The sequence below is a fragment of the Panthera tigris genome, chromosome C2, assembly GCF_018350195.1.
Source record: "Panthera tigris isolate Pti1 chromosome C2, P.tigris_Pti1_mat1.1, whole genome shotgun sequence".
In the NCBI taxonomy this organism is placed as follows: Eukaryota; Metazoa; Chordata; class Mammalia; order Carnivora; family Felidae; genus Panthera; species Panthera tigris.
This window is the reverse complement of record NC_056668.1, coordinates 3,499,462-3,525,262: the sequence shown is the minus strand read 5'-3', so window position 1 is coordinate 3,525,262 and position 25,801 is coordinate 3,499,462. Positions and strand designations below refer to the sequence as shown.

General features: G+C 56.2%; 1 protein-coding gene across 12 annotated transcripts in view; it reads left to right on the top strand.

Moving 5' to 3' along the window:
- SLC37A1 (solute carrier family 37 member 1) overlaps nucleotides 1-25,801 on the top strand; it is a 77,325-nt gene that overhangs the window by 23,536 nt on the left and 27,988 nt on the right. For all 12 annotated transcript variants that reach the window (XM_042998550.1, XM_042998557.1, XM_042998547.1 and 9 more), the window contains 8 exons: nucleotides 3,545-3,626; nucleotides 11,207-11,339; nucleotides 12,040-12,118; nucleotides 15,589-15,724; nucleotides 16,966-17,042; nucleotides 18,087-18,253; nucleotides 23,152-23,189; nucleotides 24,880-24,960. In XM_042998550.1, coding sequence (XP_042854484.1) covers nucleotides 3,545-3,626; nucleotides 11,207-11,339; nucleotides 12,040-12,118; nucleotides 15,589-15,724; nucleotides 16,966-17,042; nucleotides 18,087-18,253; nucleotides 23,152-23,189; nucleotides 24,880-24,960 — 793 coding nt within the window. The remainder of the gene's footprint in view (nucleotides 1-3,544; nucleotides 3,627-11,206; nucleotides 11,340-12,039; nucleotides 12,119-15,588; nucleotides 15,725-16,965; nucleotides 17,043-18,086; nucleotides 18,254-23,151; nucleotides 23,190-24,879; nucleotides 24,961-25,801) is intronic.

The window sequence follows — 25,801 nt, the reverse complement described above, 5'->3', positions numbered from 1 at the left end:
CTGAAACACCCAGGATAGTAGGCTTACAAGAAATTTGCAGTCAATTCTGTTACAGACTAGATGACGGTTTCTTTCTGTCTACTTTATGGACTCTGTTCATATTCCGCATCTCAGATTTCTCTTTGTAGTCGTTTTTTTTAACGAATATTTGAATAGCTTCGGTTTGGACAAAAGTGGCAGATTTTTTAAATGTAATATTATGGGCATCCCGCATACAGGATTAATAATGATATAGGACTGAATGAACAATATACAGCATAAGACAATTTAAAATGCATCCAGTACAGGGGCGCCCGGGTGGCTCAGTTGGTTAAGCGTCCGACTCAGCTCAGCTAATGATCTCGCGGTTTGTGAGTCTGAGCCCCGCGTTGGGCTCTGTGCTGACAGCTCGGAGCCTGAGCCTGCTTCAGATTCTATGTCTCCCTCTCTCTCTGCCCCTTCTCTGCTCGTGCTCCGTCCCTCTCTTTCAAAAAATAAAATAAAAACATTACAAAATTAAAACACATTAAGTACATTAAAATACAATACAGTTACAGTGTTTTAGTATGTATGTATTTATTTACTTACTTATTTTCATCCTGATAAGTGCCCTCCTTAGTCTCCATCACCTACTCACGCTTGCCCCCACCCACCTCCCCTCTGGTGACCATCAGTCTCTGTAGTTAAGAGTCTGTTCCTTGGTTTGACTCTCTCTCTTCTTTTCCTTTATTCATTTGTTTGGTTTCTTAAATTCCACATGTGAGTGAAACCGTATAATATTTGTCTTTCTCTGACTGACTTATTTCACTTAACGTTATACTCTCTAGTTCCGCTCATGTCCCTGCAAGCGAGTGGCAAGATTTCACTTTTTTATGGTTGAGTAATATTCCAGTGTATATGTCTACCACATCTACCTTATCCATTCGTCAGCTGGTGGACACTTGGGCTGTTTCCATAATTTGGCTACTGTAGATGATGCTGCTGTAAACAAAGGGGCGCACATATTCCCCCAAATTCGTGTTTTTGTATTTGGGAGGTAAATACTCAGTATTGTGATTCCTGGATCATAGGGTAGTTCTATTTTTAACCTCGGAAGGAACCGCCATACTGTTCCCTAGAGTGGCTGCACCAGTTTGCATTCCCACCAACAGTGCACCCGGGTTCCCCTTCCTCCGCATTCTCACCAACACCTGTTGTTTCTCGTGTTGTTGATTGTAGCCATTCTGACAGCTGTGAAGGGATATCACAGGGTAGCTTTGGTTTGCATTTTCCTGATGGTGAGTGATGCTGAGCCTCTTTTCATGTGTCTGTTGGCCATCTGGGTGCCTTCTTCGGAGAAGTGTCGGTTCATGTCTTCTGCCCATTTTTAAATTGGGTTATTCATTTTTGGGGTGTTGAGTTGTAACAGTTCTTCATATATTTGGCTACTAAGCCTTTATCAGATATGTCATTTGCAAATATCTTCTCCCATTCGGTAGGTTGCCTTTTCGTTTTCTTGATTGTTTCCTTTACTGTGCAGAAGCTTTTTATTTTGATGTAGTCCCAGTAGTTTATTTTTGCTTTTATTTCTTTTGCCTTGGGAGACACATCTAGAAAGATGTTGCTATAACCGATGTTAGAGCAATCACTGCCTATGCTCTCTTCAGGGATTTTTTTAAGTTTATTTATTTTGAGAGAGAGAAAACAGGACTGGAGTAGGGGCAGAGAGAGAGGAGAGAGCTAGAATCCCAAGTAGGCTCCACACTGCCAATAAGAGCCCAACACAGGGCTCAAGTGCACACACCGTGAGATCATGACCTGAGCCAAAGTCGGACACTTAACTGACTGAGCCACCCAGGCACCCCTCTCTTTAAGGATTTTTATCTCCTCAGGCCAGTATCTCTCATGAATATAGATGTGAAAGTCCTTAACAAAATATCATCAAACCAAATCCAACAATAAATCAAAAAAATCATACGCCATGATCAAGGGGATTTATTCCTGGGATGCCAGTGTAGTTCAGTGTTCGCAAAACAATCAGCACGATACCTTACATCAATAAGAGGAAGTAGAAAAACCATAAGATCATTTCAAAGCATGTCAAAATGCTTTCAAAAAGCATTTGACAAAGTATAACATCCGTTCATGATAAAAACCCTCAACAGAGTAGGTCTAAAGGGAACGTACCTCAACATCATAAAGACCATATATGAAAAACCCACAGCAAACCTCATACTCAGTAGGGAAACACAGAGCTTTTCCCCCAAGGTCAGGAACAAGACAGGGATGTCTGCTCTCACCACTGTTTTTCAACATAGTACCGGAAGCCGTACCTTCAGTAACCCAACAACAAAAGGAAATAAAAGGCATCCAGGTTGGTAAGGAAGAAACAAAACTCTCGCTATTTACAGGTGACATGATAGATTATATGGAAAACCCGAAAGGCTCCACCAAAAATCTACTAGAGCTGATAAATGAACTCAGTAAGGTCATAGGATACAAAATCAATTTACAGAAAACTGTTGCATTTCTCTCTCTTTTTTTTTTTTTTTAGCATAATTAGAGCATTTTATTTATTTTTAGTTTGAGAGAGAAAGAGCGTGAGGTGGGGAGGGGGCAGAGCAGAGGGGGAGAGAGAGAGAATCCCAGGGAAGCTCCACACCCAGCACAGAGCCCAACGTGGCGCTCGGTCCCATGACCCTGGGATCACAACCTGAACCAAAATCAAGAATTGACACTTAACCGGCTGAACCACCCGGGTGCCCCTGGTGCATTTCCATACGCTAATAATGAAGGAGCAGAAAGTGAAATTGAGAAAACAACCCTGTTTACAGTTGTACCAAAACCAACAAAATGTTGAGGAATAAACTTAACCAAAGAGGTGAAACACCTGTATCCTGAAAACTATGAAACATTGACAAAAGAAAGTCAAAACGGTGCAAAGAAATGGAAAGCCATTCCATGCTCATGCACAGGAAAAACAAACATTGTTAAAACGTCTGTACTACCCAAAGCAATCTATAGACTCCACGCAAACCCTATCAGATACCAAGAGGACTTTTCTCAGCCCTAGAGCAAGCACCCCTAAAATGTGTATGGAACCGCAAAAGACCCCGAATAACCAAAGCACTCTTGAAAAAACTGGAGGCGTCATAATCCCAGATTTCAAGAGATACTACAGAGCTGCAGTAATCAAAGTAGTGTGGTACCAGCACAACAATAGACACATAGGTCAGTAGAACAGAGTAGAAAACCCAGAAATAAAGCCACGATCGTAACGTGTGGTCAATTAATCTTCAACAAAGGAGGCAAGAATACGCAACGGGAAAAGACGGTGTCTTCGACCAGTGGTGCTGGGAAAACTGGACAGTGACATGCAGAAGAATGGAACCGGACCGCTTTCTTACGCCAGACACGAAAAGAAACTCAAAACTAAATACGAGACCCGAACCATCAAAATCCCGGAAGAGAGCACAGGCAGTAACTTCATTTTCTAGCTATGTCTCCGGAGGCAAGGGAAACACGTGTACTCTTAACGCATCTTCTATCGTTTTACGTCACCCCCCACCTCTGTTCTGTGTTTCAGGTACAGAGCCTTCATTTTTGTTTTGACATTTTTGCTGTATGCCAGTTTCCACTTATCCCGAAAGCCTATCAGCATAGTGAAGGTAAGAAATCATAAAAAGCACCCCGTTTCGTGTCCTGCCTATGATTTCTGTAAGGAACTTGTTACTTTAGGAACGGGTTTGGGAGCGAGGGAGGGGGTGGGGGGTGGTGGTGAGACAAGTGGAGGAAACAGACGGTTTAGGAGCAAGTTATCCTCCTTGGTTTCCCTTTTCTGAAATGAACGTCTTCGAAGTGTTTTTAGGGTTTGTAACTTCAGAGGTGCCGCATTAGTCGACGGTTGCAGATTTCTAAAGCTTCGTTAAGTATTTATTCTGTCCTGCATGAATTTTTCCCTCCAGACACATCTAATCTGAAATCGTTCCCCAAGGTGCTTCTCCCGTCACTGTGCTCCGATCCTAAGCCTGGCCGTGGTGGCCCCGCTATTCTCAGAGCCACGAGCTTCTGTTTGAGTGAGGGGTGAGCACCAGGTGACGCTCAGCAGGGCACTTAACTAGACTTCAAGAAGAGAAGATTCGAGTAGACAGTCCTACGTAATAGCCAGTTTAAACCGGGGAAGGAGCGAGTTAATTTTCTTACCCTCACAGGAACGACATCATTTTTGCCTATGGACTGTCAAGGCTTTTGACTCTTGGTTGTAGAAGGAACAGGAAATTGTTTGTTGCCAAAGATCGCTTAGTCAGAACTCGATTGCCTGCCCCCTCACCCTCTGGTCCTGGGCAGGGACGCAGATCGGGCACCGTGATTCTGACCTTTGTAGCCACGCTTCCTCCCTTCCCGCCCAGAGGCCTTCAGGCCAGCGGGACAGGGAATGCCGAACACGGCCATCGTTCTGTGGACAGTTTTGTGTCCCCTGCTCTCCAATAACGTCCAGTGGGTGTTAGTTAAACAGCATCCGTCTACTCAAAGGATCCTATAGTTCGTCCTTGACCCCCAGTTAGCAGGAATCTTCCGTACCCTTCACGTCACTGGCGTTTTTGATACACCAAGTTTGAATGACTGCGGGGGGACAAGAGATGGTGGGATGTGATGCACCCAACCAGGGACTCTAAAATCATACCAAGGACCCGCCACTACGTTTCAATGCTACCACTCACTCCTTGTCTTCCTTGTTAGGGAAGCGCACATACGGCTCAAGGGAAGGCAAGTTCTAAGAATGGAAGAGGCCATTGGAGGGGTCCCGGTGAGCGCCGTGGGGCTGAAGGAGCTGCTGGGGGTTCAGCATTGACCTCGGGTGGGGGGCAAACGCCTAGAGCAGGGAGGGTGGGCTCTCACCGGCAAGCCCCGCCTAGGGGGCAGAGGCTCCGTGCGAGGACACAGGAGGGGGCGCCGGCCGCCACAGGACCTCCGTGGCGGGACAGGACACTTGGATTCGATGCGCTATCACAAGGGTCCTGCTCAGCCAGGAAGGGATGTAGCACTGCTGCGGGGCACCCTCCCAGCTGCCCCGCCGGGAGCTTGGGGCTTACTGCTGAGGCGGTGTCCCGTCAACTCCTATGTGAGTATTGCATCCGTCAGGACGCCTGCTGAGCCCCGTGGCAGGGCAGGGTGCCCTGTTCATCGTTTGACAGTCCTCGCGGCAGGCCTGGGGGCTCGGGAGCCCAGTCCCCTCGTGCAGGGTGGCGCAGCTCCAGCAAATTCCGCAGGGTCTCTGCTCTCGGCCTCTGTGCCGCGGGCCCGCAGGGTGTGGAGTACCTGAGTACGTCCGCGGCCTCATACCCGCCTTTTCTTTCACACACGGATTTTTAGGCTTAGCGCCTGCGATGGGCTGAGCTGAGGTTTCTTCTTCTCAGGTGGATAAGGTTGTCCCACTACCTGCAGCGACTTAAGCTTTATAACACCTGACAAAGCGCTCACGTGCTTGGGCCTCTTCTGTATAAGACGAGAAGTAGGGATGATTCTGGTGACACAAGGAATAGTTTGAATTCTCTGCAGCCCGTATTTCCCAACACATTATAAGCAACACAAAATTAAAATATATTCGCTTACCTGGAATTGATCACCAGGTAGAACGGTTCTCATTCTTTAAGGATATCTGTAGAGTGACAGACATATGTCATGTCAGATTTAGGCTACTCTGTTTGGACTCACCTTTAACCACCATTGAGACATTTCATTTGTCTCTGATTTTAGTGGAGCAAGAAGTAAGCAAAGATGACAGTGACGGAGAGCCGGGGGCACAGCCCTCCCCCTTCCCACATCCTGTCCCAGCCCGGCCTCAGGCCTCGAGGCTGGGCACTGGCAGGGCCCGCTCCAGGCACTGGGTGCCGCTGGGGGCTCTTTCTCCCCAACGCGCCGCCCCCGTGGGCCCGAGTGTCCCTGAGGGCAGGGGGCTTCTCTGGGGAGCTGCAGGGAGCCCTGTGCCCCACGGGAATGGGGACACCCACTAGTTTGTGAGCATCCGGCCCTCCCTGCACACACAGGGCCTGTAGGAAGGAAGGTGTGAAACGCTCAGCAGCAGACAAGATCGCCGGGAAAGCTGGCCACGGTGCACGCCGTGGGTGGAGTGGCCAGTGTCCGGTGTGCGGGCTTCATTAGAACACAGCAGCGTTTTTTTAAGTTCGTTTATCTATTTTGAGAGAGACAGAGAGAGAGAGAGCACAATCAGAAGAGGGGGAGAGAGAGGAAGAGAGAGAATCCCAAGCAGGTTCCACACTGTCGGTGCAGAGCCCAACGTGGGGCTCGATCCCACAAACTGACATGACCTGAGCCCAGATCCAAAGTCGGATGCTTAACCGACTGAGCCACCCAGGTGCCCTGCCACAGTGTCTTTTTAACTGAACAAAGTCTCCCTAGAATACATGTGGAAAAATGTGCAAGAATTAATGACCAAGGAAACATTAAGCCACCATGATCAAGTTTTCATGGTACACCTGAGAGTAGACCAAGAGGTCAGTAGAAGAGAATAGAAACGTGGTGTGGTCGACAGAGGTGCTGGGAAAAGTGTAGCTCATTTAGCAAAAGTCATGAGCGCAGCTGGCTACTCGGCTACAAGAATGAAGTGGGCTCTCTGTCTTATACAAATAGATGGGTACATTAAAGAATTAAATGGGAAAAATAAGTAAACTCCCAAGAGCGAAAGTATGTCTATCTTAGAGGTGTGGCGTTGGCAAGCCCGAAGGCGGCCGGCCAGAGGGGATGGTGGGCGGGGTCGTTCACGGACACCTGGTGGCCGGGAGAGAGCAGTCACAAAGGCGAGCGAAAGTGGCCCCTGACCGCATCACTCCCGCTGTCTAAACACTTGCCCTCGTCAGGGCAGCGAGGGCAGGGAGACGGCCAGGCGCTGGCAGTGGGGACGCCAGGCTCCCGCCTTCTGGGGACCATTCTGTGAACCGTATCTCTTCCGAGATAGAATATGCACCCTTCAGCCGCTCTGGGACCCTTGCCCATTAACCGAAAGCGCCGCCGTCCTTAAAATCTGCAAATGTGTCTTCACTGTGGCAGTGTTTGCAATTCCAAAAAGAAAAAGGAAAAATCCTGCATATTATGTGACCCCAGTCAGCAGGTGAAAGAACGTTTGAGTAAATTATGGCCAGTCCATAAGCTGATATACGCAGCCGCTTAAAAGAATCACAGGGGCGCCTGGCGGGCTCAGTCAGAAGAGCGTGCGGCTCTCCATCTTGGGGTCGTGAGTTCGAGCCCCACGTGGGGTTCAGAGAGTACTTAAATAAACTTCAAAAAGTAAACAAACAAGTATTAAGAAACAAAACGATAATCAGAGCCAGACCAGGTGACACAGGAAGATTTCTAGAGCTATTTTGAGAGGGGAGAGGAAGGTGTACTTAATGTCTATATAGAACGGTTCCGTGTTTGAAAACCAGAGGATGCACAGGAGCAGAAAGCCCCCTGCCCCCTTTCCGTGCCCCTGAGGCAGCGGGCGTGGGCTGGCGACGCGGTCCTGTGGTGCCAGTGGTTCCCGCAGACCAGCTGAGCACACGCAGGGCCCGCCGCCCTTCCCGAGGTCAGCCTGTCCCCACGCTCACGCTGCTCTAGCAAGTTCCGTGGGCTGGGTGGCTCACCAGCAGCAGACGTGTACTGTTCTCAGTCCTGGGGGCTGGAAGTCCCAGATCGGGGAGCCAGCGGGGTCCGGCCTGCAGATGGCCGCCTCCCCGTGTCCTCACGTAGGGGACCTGCCATCCTCACAGAGGCCCCCGCTCCTACTCCATCATGGGGGCGGGGGGCAGGTTTCAACACAGGGATTTGGGGGAACACAGGCATTCAGACCACCGCGGGTACCGGAACTTTCCTTTCTCCTTTAGGACCTCCTCTGGATAATGCCTTGGCAAGTTCTTTTAACCCAAAGCCTGATAAAAGGAATGTAAAGGACTAGTTAAAGTGAACGGGCCACACCACCTGGTGGACCACAGAGAGCTAACCACACGTGTCCCTGCATGTGGACGACGTCCACACTCACACGTACACGCAGGCACTCGTGCTCTAATCTGAGCTCTCACTGTGTTGTCTACAGGGGGCACAACCACGACCCCTCTCCTGGGGGCATTGACAAGGCCGGCATCCCACTCTGACCTGCCGTCCCCATCGTCACCGCCCTGAATTCCTGACCCCGGCCTGGTCCCCGCCCCGGTCCCCGCCCGGTTGGTTTTCTGCTCAGTCATCCAGAACCAGCAGCATCACTGGGGCCTGGCAGACCTGAGAACCCAGGAGGTGCCCCCCCCCCCACAGTTGGGAGGAATGAGTGTATGAGGCTCGTGGCTCAAGTTGAGGCTTAAACAACAGTCTTCAGTAAATGTGCGTCCACGTACAGATATGTGTGCCTAAGTCTGCGTGGATGTGAGCGCGTGTAGAACGTCGGTGCCTCCGGAAGGCCAAGATGCCCGCTGATCCCACGTGGTTCCCTCTTGTTGCCCACTGGTAGGGGGACTGGGGGAGGGGCCGGGGCTGGAGATGCATCTGCAGACGGGACAGAGAGCACCCGCACCCCACCCCCGCCTGCCCCTCCCCGACCCCCACCCGCCTTGTGGCCCCGTGGCTGTTTTCGTGGCTGCTTGCCGTGTCCCCCCATCCTGCGGACACCAGCCCCTCCCGCCCCCGCCCCCACCTTCCAATCCCCGTGGCACTTGCTGTGTAGTTTGTTGCTGTCCCGCCATGTGGCACGTGGGCAGTGGTAAATAACCTGGAGGGTCGTGTACCTGGAGCCTCCAGGCCACATAGTCTCCTGATTGCTTGGCTTTTAATGACCGCCTGGTGTCACACGTCCATTAATTTTGTTACCTGTGGAAACATCCGCGTAAAAATTGGCAAGGGCCAAGGACTAGCCCCCCGTCGGTGTCACACCAGGGTATGAACCCGTTCCCCTGCTGAGGGTTTTTCTGATCAGATCCTCTTGGCCTAATTCATCCTTAACTTTCGCTCACACACCGGGTATGGGAATAAAGCTGGTGGCTGACAGCCAGCACGTGGCGATAGAAACAAGCATCCTCGGGACCAGTGTGAAGTCTTTGCTGGCTCTCCTGCAGCCCTTCGGCCGCCCAGAGGGTGCAGATCGCGGTTCCGGTGGGAAGGGTGCAGGCTGGGGAAGGGCTCAGTGCGGCCGCCAGAAGCTGGAGTGAGTAGGGGGCCCCCTGCCTTGGTGAAGTCGCTGTGCCCTCTGAGAGTCCAGGGGAGAAGCGGGAGGCCAGCCCCGTGGCACCAGAGTCCCCGCTCAGAGTCCCCCTCATCACAGGACAACCAAGATGAAACCCTTTTCTGCTTGTTTATGACACAAGAAGGGATCCTTCCTCATCTTTCTTGGTCCCAGGGGATGTGGAAGCCCCGCTTGGAGCCGTGGCCCACAGCTACCTCCTCCCTCGTTCCGTCTCGGCAGGCGGGTCAGCGCCCGGCCCGCCTGCGGCTCTCTCGGCGACGGATGGACAGCGAGGGCGGTGAGGCACGGGGTCTGGCCCAGGGAAGGGTGACTTCTACGGGGAGAGGAGGAGCCAAGTATGAACCCGGGGGAATGGGGAAGGGCCGCCTGCTGTGTGCAGGGCAGGGCGACTCCGAGATCCAGGCCAGCACAGCCGGCCTCTGGCCCCGGGAGGGTGAGAGGAAGGCTGTCTTGCAAAGACTCGACTGAGTTTGTAAAGCGGAGCCCGCGGAGGATTTTTAGGGCGAGGTTTGAATGCTAGCAGAACGCCCAGTGCTGATGACAAGCCACGGGACCACAGAGCGGCTGAGTCCCATGTGCCCTGCCAGGCCTCGGTGGCGTGTGTCCGTGCAAAACCAGGAGGCGTCCAGCCCAGGCTGACCACAGCCCTGGCAAGGGCAGCCGTTCGCAGGAGCCTCTTTGGTGACTCTGGAAGAGACGGGTGCCAGGGAAGGAGACGGTGGGCAGGACGTGTGGCCGCTGTTCTTTCTGGGGCCAGCTTTCCTCGTGAGCCCCAGACCCCTGCCTTCACGCTGCGGCTCCGTGAAGAACGCCGCTTGGGGCCCTGCTCCCACTAAGGGCCACTCCCTGCCCTTGTGGTTGCCTCCTTTCTGCCCTCACTCACACCTGGGGGATTACTTCATCTGAGCCCCTGGGAGCAGAAAAACCCAGAAAATGCACAGCGGGCGGCAGGGGCGCCTGGGGAGGGGAGACATGGACCATGGGGCTGAGAGGCAGACTGGCAGACAGGCGGAGGTTCCTCCGTAGCAAGACGGGCCCTTTTCTGGAAGGGGAGGTCCTCTTGTAAGGAGCACCCTGCGTCCCCTGCGCCCTGCACACAGCCCCGGTGCCCACTCCTCCGGCCCTCCCTGGTGCGTCCATGCCCCGGAACGGCATCACCGATCCCGCTAAGTTCTGCGGCTGAGGGGGGCCAGCCCTGTCTGCAGGCGGGCACACTGAGGCGGGTGGGAGCGACTTCCGCAGGCCCCTATACCTGTCAGCCAGAGGGCCCCCGAGCCTTACACTCCTCTGCCCCTGGCCCGCGTGCTGGCTCCACGGACAACTTGGTGGGTCGGTGGCCTTGTGTCCCAGCTGTGCTGTTGTCTTACTGAGGCACGTGATCTGCACATGTCAACACCCGCAGATCTGAAGCGTCTAGGCTGGCAAATATGCGCAAGCTCGAACGATCCCCAGGTTAGGGTCTGGCCCCTTCCAGCTCCCGCTCCAGGGCCCGCGTGCCCCGCCCCCTTCGCGGCCCTCCTGCTGGTGAGTGAGTGTCACCGCTGCCACCTGGGGCTAGGTTCTGTCCTCCAGTGACCGACCGAGTCTGCCCTTTGCGCTCCTCACGTCAGGCTTCTTCTGATGGGAGATTCATCCTCCTCTTTGCTTGGACCTGTGCCTTGCTCTCCGGCTTCGCGGGGCATTTACTCGGGTGTGAATCTGGCACGATGAGGCCGTGTTCGCAGTGTGGCAGGCGGTGCCGGGCTGGCGGCAGGCGGCTCTCAGCTGCGTGGGCGTCTCCGCCGCCCGACCGTCACAGGCCTGTGTTGGCTGTGTGTGAGTTCGGGGCTGGGAGCGGCAGAGGCCCGAGCAGCCCCGGTCACCGCAGGCGTTCGGTGGGTCGTGCAGAGGCCTCGGCGGGGCCTCGCTCCCCCAGAGCGTGGTTGCCCTGGGAAGACCGAAAGGAGGGGGCGGCTGTTCCGATGCCGCGAGCCCCTGAACCTGGCCTGAGCGCGCTCTCTGTCTCTGCTGATGTCCTAGGGTGAGCTCCACAGGTACTGTGCCGCACTGAACGAGGGGGACGTCGGATTCAGCAGCCAGAGCCAGAGGGCCAGTGACACCCCCCGCCAGCAGCCACCAGACAACGAGACTGACTGCAGCTGGGCCCCGTTCGGTGAGCTCTCCGTCTGTCCACCCCTGTGCGTCCCGATCCTGACGCGCGCCGTCCTGCGGCCTCTCGCGTGGCTAGACAGCCAGTGCTGAAAGCGACAGGCAGCCTCACCGATTTGGGCGGCACTAACGATGTTCCCGGACGTGACCGCCTGTCCGGGGACAGCTCTGTCCTGTCACCCGCTCGCCTCCTCCCGCAGCTACCGTGTCCGCGGCACCTGCCGACGCCCGGGAGATCCTCTTTCTGGGGAAATCTGCTCAAGAGGACTTGTATTTTGCATCTGTCGGGGCTGAGGGCCAGGCTTTGCTGAGCGGGGACCGTGCTGGACAGGAGAGGGAGCCCCCAGAGGTGTGGGGCAGGGGCTGGCCCGGGGCTGCTGCAGAAAAGCCAGATTAACTCAGGAGGCAAAATGAATAAAAAAACCACATGCTCCCCATGCACGGTGGGGATTTTCTCTAATCCAGATGACGTCTAGTTAGTGATTATTTGAGAATGTGGCAACTTTCTTTCCCTTTGTCCGGAAGCCAACCGGATGTCCTGCCACATTTTCTGTGTTCAGAACCGTCCCTTTCTCCTTCCGCGTCTGCTGCCCAAGTGTAGAGAGCAGGCATGTGCACTTTGTCACCCGGCCCCAGAACACAGACTGGTATTTAGTGGAAGTAGGCCATACTCACTGTTTCCTGCCGATTTTCCCCCTGTGTAGACCAGGACAACTACCAGCAGCTGCTCGGGGCCCTGGACTACTCGTTCCTGTGCGCCTACGCCATCGGCATGTACCTGAGGTAGGTCTGCCTGCTTCTCAGATGCTCGTCGTTCTCGTCCGTTCACCGCAGGACATGTCTGCGGGTTGCTTACCGCCCCGGCTCTTCTCAGAGAGGAGGGTAAAGTGTGCTGCAGGGCTGATCAACACGAGACCGCAGAGCGGTGCGTGTAGACGCCCCGGATGTCGTGCTGCTCAGGGCGGGCCGTCCGGGGACGGCTCTCAGGGCCCCGGGCTTTCGGAGGCACCGTTAACCCTGCCGTGGGGTGGTCGCCGGGAACAGGGTGCTGGTAGCTCCCGGGGATCGTGTGCAGAGTGATCCTCTGCTCTGTCCCTGGGGCCACCATCTGTTCACACGAGCCGGATCACTAGGGTCACAGCAGTTTAGGGTGTGTGCCGGGCACGTCCCCCTGGCTGCCCAGCTCGCCCCAGACGGCACCTCACCGTCCTCCTTGTGGGTGGGGCACGGACCCCAGAGACACGCAGCTGGGAATAAATCCGACTCAGTGCTGCCCCTCTTTGGGCCTCAGCTTCCCCTCTGCGAAATGGGCACAACAGTGGTTAACTCCCCGGATCATGGCAGGAGAGGATGAGCTAATCCGTGTAGAATGCGCAGAGCAGAGCCCGGCCCGCGGAGTGTTCCCAGCGTCGGTCACATGTGATTCTCACCCTGTCCTGCATCGACCCAGGAAGGTGGAAGTGTTATGTGGGTAACAGGATATGTGATTGGCTGATTAAAAACTGGTATCGTGTCAGTCCAGCCGGGTTTAAAAAAAAAATCATAGGGACTAAAGGCCTTCAGCTCAAGAGGCTTTTGTTCAGAGACCCAGTGATCTTCAGAGCTTTGAGCATCGTGGGGACACCCGTGAGCGGTTAGCTTCTCTGTGATATCCACCAGAGTGTGGCATCACACAGACCTGCCCCTGGACCCCAGTGCAGGGTGGGGGTGGTGCCCGGTCAGGCACTTTCTGTTGGTGGAGTGGACGGCCCCTCTGTATTTCATTTGCATAGCCCTGCAGAACGGGTTTGAAAGAACGAATGTGTAACTATGGATACGGAAGCCTGTGGTGTGTGCCCCTCCCCTGCTCATGCTCTGTCTCTCTCTCCCAAAAATAAATAAACCTTAAAAAAATTAAAAAAAAAAAAAAAAGAAAAAGCCCAAAGGTTGGACTGTGTTTTTCCCAGTTACTAGAAAACAGTATATTTTTTAAATTTTTTTTTTTTTAACATTTATTTATTTTTGAGACAGAGAGAGACAGAACATGAACAGGGGAGGGGCAGAGAGAGAGGGAGACACAGAATCTGAAACAGGCTCCAGGCTCTGAGCTGTCAGCACAGAGCCCGACGCGGGGCTCGAACTCACGGACTGTGAGATCATGACCTGAGCCGAAGTCGGACGCTTAACCGACCAAGCCACCCAGGCGCCCCTAGAAAACAGTATTTAAATGCAGTTCTCAGCTTAGCGTGATATTGTCCCCCAGGCAACACTTAGCAGGATCTGGAAACAAGGTTGCTGTCACAACCGGACAAGGGGGTGCTTGGCATCTAGTGGGCAGAGACCAGGGCCGCTGAGCATGCTATGACACAAAGAGTGACCCGACCCCACAGGTCAAGAGGGTCGAGGTTAAGAAGGCTTTAAATAAGAGGGTCTTACTGTTGCTTATGTATCAGCAAAGATAACGTGTCATGAAACTCGCCAATGAGGGTTTGTTAACAAAATTCTGCCTCGTGTAGAATCCAGAGTAGACTCGTGGCTGTAACAAAGGCATACACTGCTTCTTTGGATGGCCCTTTAGTGACACTGTGACACGTGGCTCAGGAAACGGATCGTTTGTATGTCGGGTGAACCGCATACGGGGGCGCCTTCATCAGCCCAGACCTTCCTAGCAGGTGCGCCCTGGCCTTTGGTCCCGGTATGAATCGGATGTCATGTGGAATGGTGTCCGTTCCCTCAGGCCTTTTCTTTAGCGACTTGGAAGCAGAGACTAAATTTGGGCCCAGTGTCATATAGCGAGACTGGAGAACATGTGTCAGCCCTGGCCGACGGCACTAGCTCTGTCCCGTGACGCCAGGCAGGTCAGCCAGCCCCTCCGAGACACGTCTTCTCTCCTCTGAAGCCAGCGGGTTGAAGCAGAGAACTTGCTTAGCTCTAGAACGCTCTTGAGTTTGTGACCGGTTTCTCCCCAGCTTAAAATCTGACCTGAATGTTGTTTCTAATTTTTTTTTAAATTTTTTTATGTTGATTTATTTTCAAGAGAGAGAGAGAGAGAGACAGAGTGTGAGCAGGCGAGGGGCAGAGAGAGAGGGAGACACAGAATCCGAAGCAGGCTCCAGGCTCCGAGCTGTCAGCACAGAGCCCGACGTGGGGCTCAAACCCACAAACTGTGAGACCACTGACCTGAGCTGAAGTCTGACACTCAACGGACTGAGCCACTCAGGCACCCCTGTTTCTAATTTTAAGTTACTTCCTCTGCCTTAGTCATTTGCCTCAGTCACCGGTGCGGTGTTAGGTAGATTGCTTTATTTGGGGACTCCAGAAGGACAGGTTTTCTAGTGTGTTCGTTCTTGAGATAAAAGACAGAATCGTGGAGATGGTTCCCAGAGCATTGTTCACGGGCAGGTAGGGGTCACTCTCCATTAAGTTTCTTGTTTATCCGAATCCCTTAATGGCCACGTGGAAGAAAATATGACCCGTGGTTTCTCATGGCTGCAAAAGCCTCCCATTTACCTGGGATTATTCTGGGTTTTGTGCACTGAACAAGTGACACTGTCACGTTGCTCCTTGGTGGCCCTTCCCCTAAGGCGGTGAGAGGCCACCCTGCCCTGGGCCCTTCACCCACAGCGACCCCACCCAGAGCACCTGGGCTCTGGGAAGGAGCTCTCCAGCCAGCTGCTCATTTTGAGCCACCTTGCCGGTGGAGAGGAGCATGTCACCCCCTGTCCCCGACCTCACGCTCCAGTCTGTCTGTCTTCAAACCAGGTCACGGTGGTGCCAGCAGGAAGGCAGCTGGCAGAGCCCCTCCAGCCCGGCGTGTTAACGCAGGGGACTCGGTGACAGCTCGGGGGCGAGCGACTAACTGAGGCCACAACTGATCCCTTTCATGACACGCCTACATCTGCCCTTGCAGATGTTTGAACACTATGCACAGTTACTGGATGCTGTTTACAGAAAAACGCGTTTAACTAGCAGGACGAGATTTTGGTTGTTTTAATTGGCAACTGTCACAGGCAAGTCATAGTGTTTGAGGTTTATTACTTGACAGTTAGTGGCTTTTACTAGAAATAAAGTCCTAAGAGATGTTGCCAATTGCCAATTTCTGGTTAATAAGTGCTCCACTGGAGACAGCTGTGATGAAATCTTCCTGGAAACTGTAGCGCATCGGAGTTCTGAAAGCTCGGAGAACAGCGTGAAAACATCCGGAAAGATCCGGACCCTTCACGTTATGGGTGTGTTTGTTTTCTCATGTTTGCTTCTTTCTTCTCCGTCCTCAGTGGCATAATAGGGGAACGCCTGCCCATTCGGTATTACCTAACTTTTGGGATGCTGGCCAGTGGTGCTTTTACCGCCCTGTTTGGATTAGGGTATTTCTACAATATCCACAGTTTTGGCTTCTACGTGGTAACTCAGGTGAGGTCTGGGTCCGCGGCTCCCCACGGATGGGGTTTCCGTGATGAATCGGACTGGGCCTTTCTGCCACGAGAGAAGGCTGCCTGGGGGTGGGGGTGCACAGGGTCCTGTCTGCCGTTGGGGTCGGTGCTGGCACAGGAAGTTCTGTCCTTGCAGTAGCTGTGAGGCCTCCCTTAGTCCTGGGACCTGCCTCTTAAATCCTCCCCCTCCGAGCCCCCCGCTGGGCACTGAGGCAGGGACCCTGGGAGCCCTGCCGCCCGAGTGTGGGAGACTTCGTGTCCTGTGGCCCATTTGACCTGTCTCGATGGAGGGACACAGGGTGGCAGGGGTGGGAGGAAGGGAGCACTCTGGAGCTGCTGGCGGGAGGTCGGCGTTGCGGGTGGTCAGCAGGGCGGAGAGGAGAGAGCCTCACGGTGCTCCAAGGGAAGTAGAGCCAGGCCGTGGGCTCTGCCCTTCCTGCCGGCCCATCTGTCCTGGTCTGCCACTGCCCCCGCCCTGCCCCGCCCTGGGTAAACATCGACCACAAGTGAGAAATGAGGAAAATACTCATGCCCAGCCTCTGAGGCTCTCCAGAGCCTGAGGGTGTCGTCAAATCATCAAAGCCAACTGTCCGGAATTTGCTTTTCAAATGTTGCCCTTGGACTTGAACAAGTTTGGCTGTTTTAATGACAACAGCGATTCACACTTTATAGTAAAATAAAAAATTAGAAGGAAGGAAAAGATCTTCCCAGAGTCCCAGCTTGTTCCTAGAGGGAAGGCAAGCCGGACTGGCCCAGGGACGTTGTAGGGGGCAAAGGAGGGGAGCTCCTGTCGTGCCCTTGACCCTGGATGCCCCGGAGACTAAAGCAGACCTGCTCGTGCTTCTTGAACCTTCTGAGAGCGTCAGCCCGGGCGCTGTTGAAACGTGGAGAAACGCTTCCCCGAGCTCTGCGTCCAGACCGTTCTCCTCTCAGAGGCTCAGGCCACAGAAGTGAAAGCACTTATCTATGATTTCCATGCACGTGTGTGTGTGTGTGTGTGTGTGTGTGTGTGTGTGTGTGTGTGTGTGTGTGTTGCTGAAAACACATCTGTGGCTGTTGAGGCTCCCATCAAGGAGGGTTTTGCTGCCTTGTTGCTGTGGGAGTCCCCGCTGTGCGCCCAAACTTGCAAAGAACCGGGGAAGCGAGCGCCTGTGAGCCTGGCCTGAAGACGGCCGCGTGCGCTTTCCCGCCTGCCGTCAGCCCTCCTTTGCCCCGTCACAGATCATCAACGGACTGGTGCAGACCACTGGCTGGCCCAGCGTCGTCACCTGCCTTGGCAACTGGTTCGGAAAAGGAAGGTGAGAAAAGGCTCCCGCTTTCAGCACCATTTATTTTTTCAGATTCTGACGCAAACCAGACCACGTCATTTTTAGTTTTTCTTTAGATCCACTGCGGAAAAAGCCGCTTTTGCTAGCCTATTCTCTCAAAGATGATTGACACTCTGGGGTTCTGAGATTCAGGTGGGCCTTTGTCCCTGTCGCGGGCTGGGGGAGCGTGTCGTTCTGTGCAGCTGGTCACCCGCGAGCCTGGCAGAAACACGGAGCTTAGGGCCCGGCCCCGGGTCTTGTGAAGCAATAAGTATATTGTCCCAAGACAGGAAGGCACCTGGAAGGGTGACAGGTCCTGAGCTACACTCAGTGTTTGGCGATGGGCCCACGGTCCGTGATTTCTGCATGGCGCACGGTGTGGCCAGGCCCGAGAGCACACAGCGCTGGGAGCCACGGGGAAAGCAGGGAAGCAGGGCCAGAACCCACCGCCGTGAGCCCGGGTTCGATCCTTCAGCCGGCGGGGTCCTCAACGTGAACTTTTGCTAATGGGGCATCTCCTCAAACGATCGTATTTGTTTTTAAAGTTTATTTTTAGTTTTGAGAGACAGAGACAGCATGAGTGGGGGAGAGGCAGAGAGAGGGCAAGAGGGAGAATCCCAAGCAGGCTCCGAGCTGTCAGCCCAGAGCCGGACGTGGGGCTCCAACTCCTGAGCCGTGGGATCACGACCTGAGCCCAAATCCAGAGTCAGACGCTCAACCGGCTGAGCCCCCCGGGTGCCCTGGATGATTGTATTTCAGTTACGGAGGCACAAATGTAAATGTGGGGCCTTCCAAGAAGGTCAGGGAAAGGCTTCTTTCCTCTTCGTAAGCGCAGAATAACAAAGCTCTGAGAGGGGTGTGCAGTGCCACGGCCTGACGCGTGTCCCGCCAGACAACCTTGCGGGAGTGGCGTCCGCGCTGCCCGTTGATTTCGATGTTTCCTCGCACCCGTCGTAGGCACCGTCTGTCCTCCACCTGCCGGTCCACTGAAGCTTCTCGACATCATTGGCCGTCTTGTGTTTTGTTGTGTTGCAGGCGAGGTTTGATTATGGGGGTCTGGAACTCCCACACGTCCGTGGGCAACATTTTGGGGTCCTTGATTGCCGGCTACTGGGTGTCCACGTGCTGGGGCCTGTCCTTCGTCGTGCCCGGGGCCATTGTGGCAGCGATGGGGATCGTGTGCTTTCTCTTTCTCATCGAACGTAAGTACCCCGGCCTTGGAGATGGCGCCCCGGGAGGGCCTCGCGGGACGAGTTGTTAAGAGAACGCGCTGTGTTGGCCCAGCGCAGGCCCGCGGTCGCCCTGGCTCTCCCCTTGCCAGGTAACCTTCTGTCTTCAGGTCTGGCTGGGTTTTCTGTCGTCTCCTGATTTCTGGAGTAACTGATGTTGAGATTTCCTCCCATGCCAACCTGCCCTCCTGCCCCGCGGCGCAAGGTGTGCGTGGCTGGCCCGGTGCCGGCAACGTCACGTCTGCCCGAGGCCTGCCACGCTGCTCACCTGCCGGGGTGCAGCGCCCAGCCCGCGTGGCCGCACCTGCTCACCTGTCTTGCCGACGCAGACTGGCACCTCGCCGGCTTGTCTGCCTTCTGATAAGGTCTACCTTAGACAATGTCACCAAGTCATTGCACAACCCAAGACCGGATGTCCTAATCAGGTGAAGAGTGTTCTACCAGAAACTCAAATTCTTTGCCCCATTCTAGGCTCAATACCACACTTCTGACTTAATTGAATTTGAAATCAGTTTTCAAAGTAGAGATCCGGCAGGGACAAGGAGTCCTGGCACCTCCAGTCCCACCTCCAGTGGGAGAGAAGCTGCTGAAAGTGTCGGGTGTCGAGGCGTCCCTGTCCCACGAGCTGTTCTGAGGGGTCACGTTTGGCATTTACTTCTTTGATTTGGCTTCAGGCAAAACAAAATCATATGGTGCAGCACAGCTCCCCACTGTTAACTCCCAGGTAGGGACCCTCAGGAGCCCGGCTACGCCCTCCATGCTGGGCATTAATTGTCACTTCAGCTCTGAGTTCGGGCTGCCGGCTTCGTCACCTGGGACGTTGAGGTCTGTTTGACCCAGCTTCTCACTTCTTGTTTCTTGGTGCTAAAGGTAACCTTTCCGTCTTAAAGTAACTACCATCAGCTGTGCGGGTGTGAGGCTCCAGGCCCGTCTTGTCAGTGAGAGCGAGGCCGTGGTCCGCTGAGGCCTGGGGTGTGCCGCGGGCGTGCTCAGGGAGGGGTGCCTGTGGCTCACCCCCTCTTCCCCCTCCTCCGGGGCCGAGGACACTATTTGCAACGTGTCCACGTGGCCAGGACCAGTGAATCGTGAGACGGACGGGGGTTTAGAGCCGCCTCACCCACATACCCAGCCTGTGGCGGGCAGCCATAGCTTGGGTACCACGGAGTTCCGGGAAAGGTCCCTGTGTCCCCTGTTGTCTCCACGCTGGCTCCCTGGCACCTGGAGCTCGGTCCCGAGGCTCTCCAGAGCGTTCCTTACGCATTAGTCATCTGGAGGACAATGCGCGTCCTCTTTGCTCGTGCACAGGGGCCCCCGGGTGTGTCCTGCCCGAGGTCTAGAGTCCACGGCACCTTTTTTTTCTCTTCCCCAACTGAGGAAGGGTTGGTTTAGGGGGAAAGAGGAAATGTGACACGGAATGGGGTGTGCGGCAGGAGCGATTAATCCGCCAGCCCGGCCGGGATCGTAGCACCGTTCGGGTCGGTTTTCCCGGGCGGGGCCTCGTCCCCCACTCGGGACAGGGCTTCCAAGAACAAGGAAGCTGTGGTTCGTCCTCCGTAGGAAAACGGGAGCCCCCTTCCCACGGAGCCACCGCTCCTGTGTCTTCCGAGGGGGCGGGACAAGGCAGAGGGGGTCCACGCAGGGCTCTCCTGGAGCTGCCCTCCCACCAGCCCTGGTCGGGGCCCCCCTCTCCGTCCCGCGCCTGCGGTGACCCCCGAGCTGCTTTCCCGGCCCTGCCGAGCCGTGAGGCCGGGGACCCTGCCCAGGAAGTTGTCCGGAGGCTTACAGATCCCCGGGGACGGACCTGCACTTCGTTCTCCTGCTCCTGGGTCGTCCTTGACCTGAGGAGAAAGGCCACGTGCTGACCACGGGGGCGGCCTGAGGCACCCTGGGCAGGGTGGTGCTGTGGGACGGAGGCCTGGGCCCGGAGCCCGTGTCCCCGGCCCCGTCCAGGCGGTTTCGCGCCCTCGCCACAGGCGACCGGGCCCTCGGCCGAGCCCCCGTGCCTCCCCTCCGCGTCTCCACCTGCGCTGTCTGCCCACTCCCCCTTCCCGGCCTCCCCACACCCGCCCTCCTGCTCCCGCACCCTTCATGGTCTGGGGCAGCTTTCTCGGGGAACCTGCCCCCCCTGCCCCCCCGCCCCCAGAGCCAGATCAGTCACCTGGTCCCCGCCCTCATCCCGCCTCGCCCGGCACTGCCTTCGGACGAGGCTTACCCTGTTCTGTGCCCTGGACTTGAGTCATCTTTCAGGCCCTCTGAGTAATTAGTGGCCCTTCTTGTGTCACCATTCTGTGTCACCGTACAGCAGGTGCCTCCCGTGTCCCCGGCACCGCGCCGGGCTCGCTGCAGGCATAGTCGCGTGGACCTCCAGGGCCGTGGGTGCCCTGCCCAAGGTCACACGGTAGACGGTGAGGTTGGGGTGTAACAGGCGCCTGCTCACCCATTCAGACTTTCTCGCATTTTGGCCACAGACCCCTTAGGTCCCTGGGACGTGTTCTCGTGGATACAGTTCAAAAGGTCTTTTTTTGTCATTTAGGTGATAATTAAAAAAACCAAACTCTGTCGTAAACGCTATCTTCTGTCACAGAGACAATATGCATTTGAGAGACGTTTTCCTGCAACAGAGAGTGTAGGTTTTTCTTAAGTCTGTTTGTCAAACCGGGGTTCCCTAGGACCCAGGGAGTTGAGAGATTATCTGTGGGGCCGTGGGAACTCTTCTCTTAGAAAGCGTCTGAGAGACGCCACACGTGGGTGTCTTCTCTGCCACCGTCGCTCCGTTACGTGAGCCCCTTTCTCCCAGTGAAGTGAAAGACTGGCTTTGCTCGTGGGACGCCCACTCCCCTGACCGCAGCCCCCCTTCCCGCCCTCGCCGCGCGTGTGAGGCGGCCTCCACCCCTCCTCGCCCTGCCTCCGGCCCCCCTCTCCCCACAGGCCCTTCTCTTTCCTGCCGGGGATGTCGGAGCCCCCGGGGAGGCCCCTGACGGGAGCCAGGAGGAGGTCGACAGGGCTCGTGACCCCATCGCTCCGGCCAGACTTGCCATCCGTACCTGTCGGCAGGGGACCTCATCCCGCAGTACAGCCACCCCGACCCCCAAGTGGGCCTCTCTACTCTATGCCGCCCTGTCTGGGGGAGCCCCCTGCCCCCGCCACGCACCCCGTCTCCCTGCAGCCGTGGTCGGGGGGCCTCTGTGCGCGCGGCTCTGACGGGCACTCCCGTGTGCTGACCGCTGACTTTCCTCTGGAGGCAGCGCCTCTAGCCGGCCTCGAGGGACGAGGTGCTTCTGTGGTCCCCTGACATTCCCTCGTGCCGGGACCCAAGGCACCACGCATGAGCTGGCACGAGCAGAGAGAACCCGGCGTGCAGGCTCAGACCCTTCCCGTCCTCCTCACCCGGGCCCCGGCCGGGCTCTCGCGCCTGAGGTCCGTCTTCGCGTGTCCCCCGTCAGCCCGGGTCCACGTGGACGCAGGGCACGTCAGCCTAAAGGAGGCCGCTTGCCCTCCCCCATAGCAGAACAAAACTGGGGCCTTTCTGCCGGGGGAGGGGGGACCGTGTTCTGTCCCCGTGACCGGGAGGCTCCGTGTGCACGGTGATGACGGCCAGCTGTCGGGACGGGCGATGCTGCCGGCAGAGCCCTCAACACGGGAGGCCAGTCGACGTGCACCTTGCTGGTTTCTCTCCGCTCCCTCCCCACCCTTCTCGTGACCGGGGTCCCTCCCGGTCCCCCGTTCTCGGGCCCCTCCGGGTCGGCCTGGGAAGCCGCTCTCTGGCGTGTCCCATCCGAGCGTCCTTTGTGCTGACGCCCCGTACAGTGAAGGCCGTATCGTGGGGGCTGGCCGAGCCTCATGAGGGGTGGCGACCCCCTGACTGACCCTTGGGGACCTCACAGGGGCCTCCCTGGGGAAAGCCACCTGCGCACCGCCGACATCACTGTAAGCAGTGACGGCACATCTCAGGTGTGCCACCGGGACCGCCAGTGCCAAGCGGCCACGCACGGCGGGCGTGGAAGAGCTGCTGGTCCAGCAGAATGTGTGTTCAGTCCGGTGGGGCCCCCCGTGGCTGTCACCCCCGTGTCCCCAGAGGGAACTCAGCTGTGGGAAGTTGAAAGCCCCGTCGCTCTTTGTGTCTCAAGGCAGTGAAGCTGTTTCACCAAAAGTTACAAAAAGACCCAGATTCTGGGTAGGAGGAAGGGCCGGGCTGTTTAAGGCGGTGTCTGGGTTCCAAAGCAGGGGGTCCTGGCGGCCATCTGGGTTTCAAAGCCGTTCCGAAGCAAGGGACCTGTGTATCCCGTTAGGGCGGCCGTCTGGCTTCCGAAGCAGGGGGTCCGCGTCCCCCAGCTCCTGGAGGCTGTGAGTCTGGCTGTCGGCTCTGTGGCTTTGCACCTGTCCTTCCTTCTTCGCGTTTCGATAAAAGGCATTTTGCTCTGTATCACGATAGATGTTTGGTCCCCACTAACTTTTATTTGTAATTCATTCCATAATGTTAACGAGCCCATCACATATGTTGAAAGTGACCAGCTGCTCCAAAGAGGCTTGTCCCACCAAAGAGGCTTGTCCCGCCTTTTCCATGGCCTGTCATCGTAGCACACATGTGCTCTGCTTATTTTTATATGTCCCACGTTTTCACACGTGTGACGGTCTCCCTTTGCCGGTGGCTCCCTCTGCCATGCTGCAGGCACTGGGGGAGCATGCGGTCCCGGGGACGGAAAGAGGGGGCGTGGGGCGGCCTGGCGGGTTGATCAGCTGCAGCCTCACCCTGCCGGGCAGCCGTCTTTCCCTTCCGTTCGGTCAAGTATCAGATGGCTCGTTGCGGTCTCATTTCTTGCGGTGGAAGCTCTCAGGCCTGGGTTCACACGTTGTTCTGTTTGGTGTTTCAGATCCCAAGGACATCGCCTGCTCTTCCTCCCTGGTGGCGGTAAGGACTCCCTCTCTACTCCTCGAGTCTGCCAGGACCGTGTGCTTGTCGGCTAGGTGTCTGCCGACCGCCGCCAGTCTGGCTGGTCTGTGCGGTGTCAGTGGGTAGCCAAGTGCGGACAGGGTCCCACCCTCGAAGTATTGGCAGTGCTAGGAGAGGGCTAGTCATGACCGTGGCGACAGACCCCCAGACAAGAAGTTTGGAGCAGTCTGGGCCGGGACGTCCCCCCCCCAGAGGCTGACCTGAGGCCGGGCCCCTGCTCCTCTGCCGCGCCCGGCAGGTGGTGTCCCTTCCCCGGGCGGAGCCCCTGTGGCCCTTACGCCCAGTTCCCCGCTGACCGTGGAGCAGTCCCCGCGGACCACCCTCGCTGACTTCACGTGCACGCCTCCTGCCTTCCCTCCGGCCCACGCTGGGCCGTCGAAACAGCCCGCCAGGGTCCCTGCAGCCTCAGATGCGTCAGCACCCCAGCCTCTTCCTTCCCCCGTCCTCTGTGCTCTCACCGCTGGAGATACGTTCGGTCCCTGCCTCGGCACCCCCTGTGCGCCAGTGTGGAGTCCTCTCCACACTGTCAGCGGGGCCTCTCCCTGAGCACCACGGTCACACAGGGCACTGCCCGCCTGCCACCCCCGTAGAGGCGTCTCAGACGAACCACGACCCAGCAATCTCTCCACCCCACCCCAAAAACAGCCGGGCCCCGGCTGTCCCCGTCTCAGTCGGGGAACCACTGTCCCCCCTGTGGGCAGGCCAGCTCCTGGGACGTCACGTCCACCAGGCTGGCCCCCGGCACCGTCCTCTCCCCTCCGAGCCACTGCTCATCAGTTTCCTCAAACACTGCGCCCTTGCTCCTCCCAAACCCGTGTTTCACGCTTTGCCTGGGAAGTCAGGGCACATCACTGACTTGATTAACCGCCTCCTACTCTACCCGGCTTTACCCAGTACATCTCGTTTACCCCTTGCCGCTGGTCTCCCCAGTGGGAGGTGACCGCGTAGACAGGAGCTCCTCTCGCTCACGGCCAAGGCCCGCTGCTCCCGGACAGCGCCTGCCGCCGTGCAAGAGAGGGAGCCAGAGACTCCCTCTTGTTAATACTTGGAGCCTTTAAGCACAATCTGAAAAGAGGGGTTCCGGTGCCTTATTGGATGAAAACAAACCCGATTTTGAAAATCACGACCTTCAGGAAGGTTAACACGTTAAAAAAAAACTATAGTTGATATTGTAAAACATTTTAAAAGCCATTTTCCTGCCGCGAGCATGAATTTCCGTCTCAAAGCTCGTAAGGATTGGTTTTTGGTTGTGCAGTGACTAGTGTCCGTGAAAACGCCCTGCCCTGAATTGCGCTGCTGACCCCGGCAGGGCCTCTGTTCCACACTCGTTAGAGAAGGACACGGCCCTGTATCGTTTCTACAGGCCTGTCCGTCCATCACTGAAAACTGTCAAAGCCAGTAAGGACAATTAGGTTGCCGTAATCAGCATTTTTACGTTTCCTTATCCCTCAGTCAAAGATCTTTCCACGTCTTTTGTCTGAGGGTCCAGAGCCCCCGATTACTTGTTGCTTTATCTTAGTCATGTGTCTTGCTCCCCCCCGGCGCCTGTCCTGGGACGTGTTGCACGGTGGCCCTTGCTCTGGGGTGGCCACTGCTGTCGCCGCTGTCCATTCGGGAATCGCTGTAACGCTCTGCTCTTCTGACCCAGCATTCGAGGGGCCACGAGAACGGCGCACACAGATTCAGGCTGCAGAAGCAAGTCTTCGCGGACGACGAGAACAAGCCCCTGGTGAGTCGAACGAGCCCCCGCTGCTTTGCGGAAATCCGAGCCCTGCCTCGGTGACAGACTTGGGCCTCGTGTTTCCTGCATGAGACCTGAGCCTGCCCTTGCGCGATTTCTTTGGGCAGCAGGCTGGACTTACTTTAAGTCTGTAATCAAATTCGGAAGCGATGCCCTCATTCAACGGCTGTGCTCAGCGTTCCGTGTCCCAGGCGTGCTCCGCGTCAGGCCACGCCCTGAGCGGCAGTCACACTGTCCCCGCTGCTCCCGTGGACTCGTTCTGGGGGGGCGGGTGGGGAACAGAGGGGAAACCAGCAGTTTCCTGCAGCAGCTAAATGCCAGGCACAGAGCCCGCCGAGACGGGTGAGCGGGCGCTGGTTCAGGCCTCGTGTGGGGAGCCATCCCTAAGCAGGGGGCGTGGACAGAGCCGTGAAGGGGGGCGGGCCTGCGCGGACCTGGGCCAGGGGGTTCAGGGGCCACACAGGGAGGGCTGGCGAGTGAGGTGGGCCCAAGAGATAACGTAAAATCATCTCCTAGCCCTCTGCACTGCCGCTCCCGTGTTACAGAGGAGGAAACTGAGGCACCGAGTGCTCAGCTGCCTGCCTGGTCCTCCTCAGAAGGGAAGCCTCGGTGCAGCCGGTGGGCCTCCTCCCTCCAGGATACTGCCAAGAACTTTCTCGTATGGCTCCGCTTCACTGACCACACTGAGCCACAGGGGCATTTTGGATTCGTTTTAGTCATTGAACTAACAAGCTGTTTGCTTTTTCAATCAAACAGCTAGAAGGATACATGCTCCACGTGGGCTTCTTACTTTTTTGTTCTTTACTGCCTAAGGAAGTTTATTTGTGGT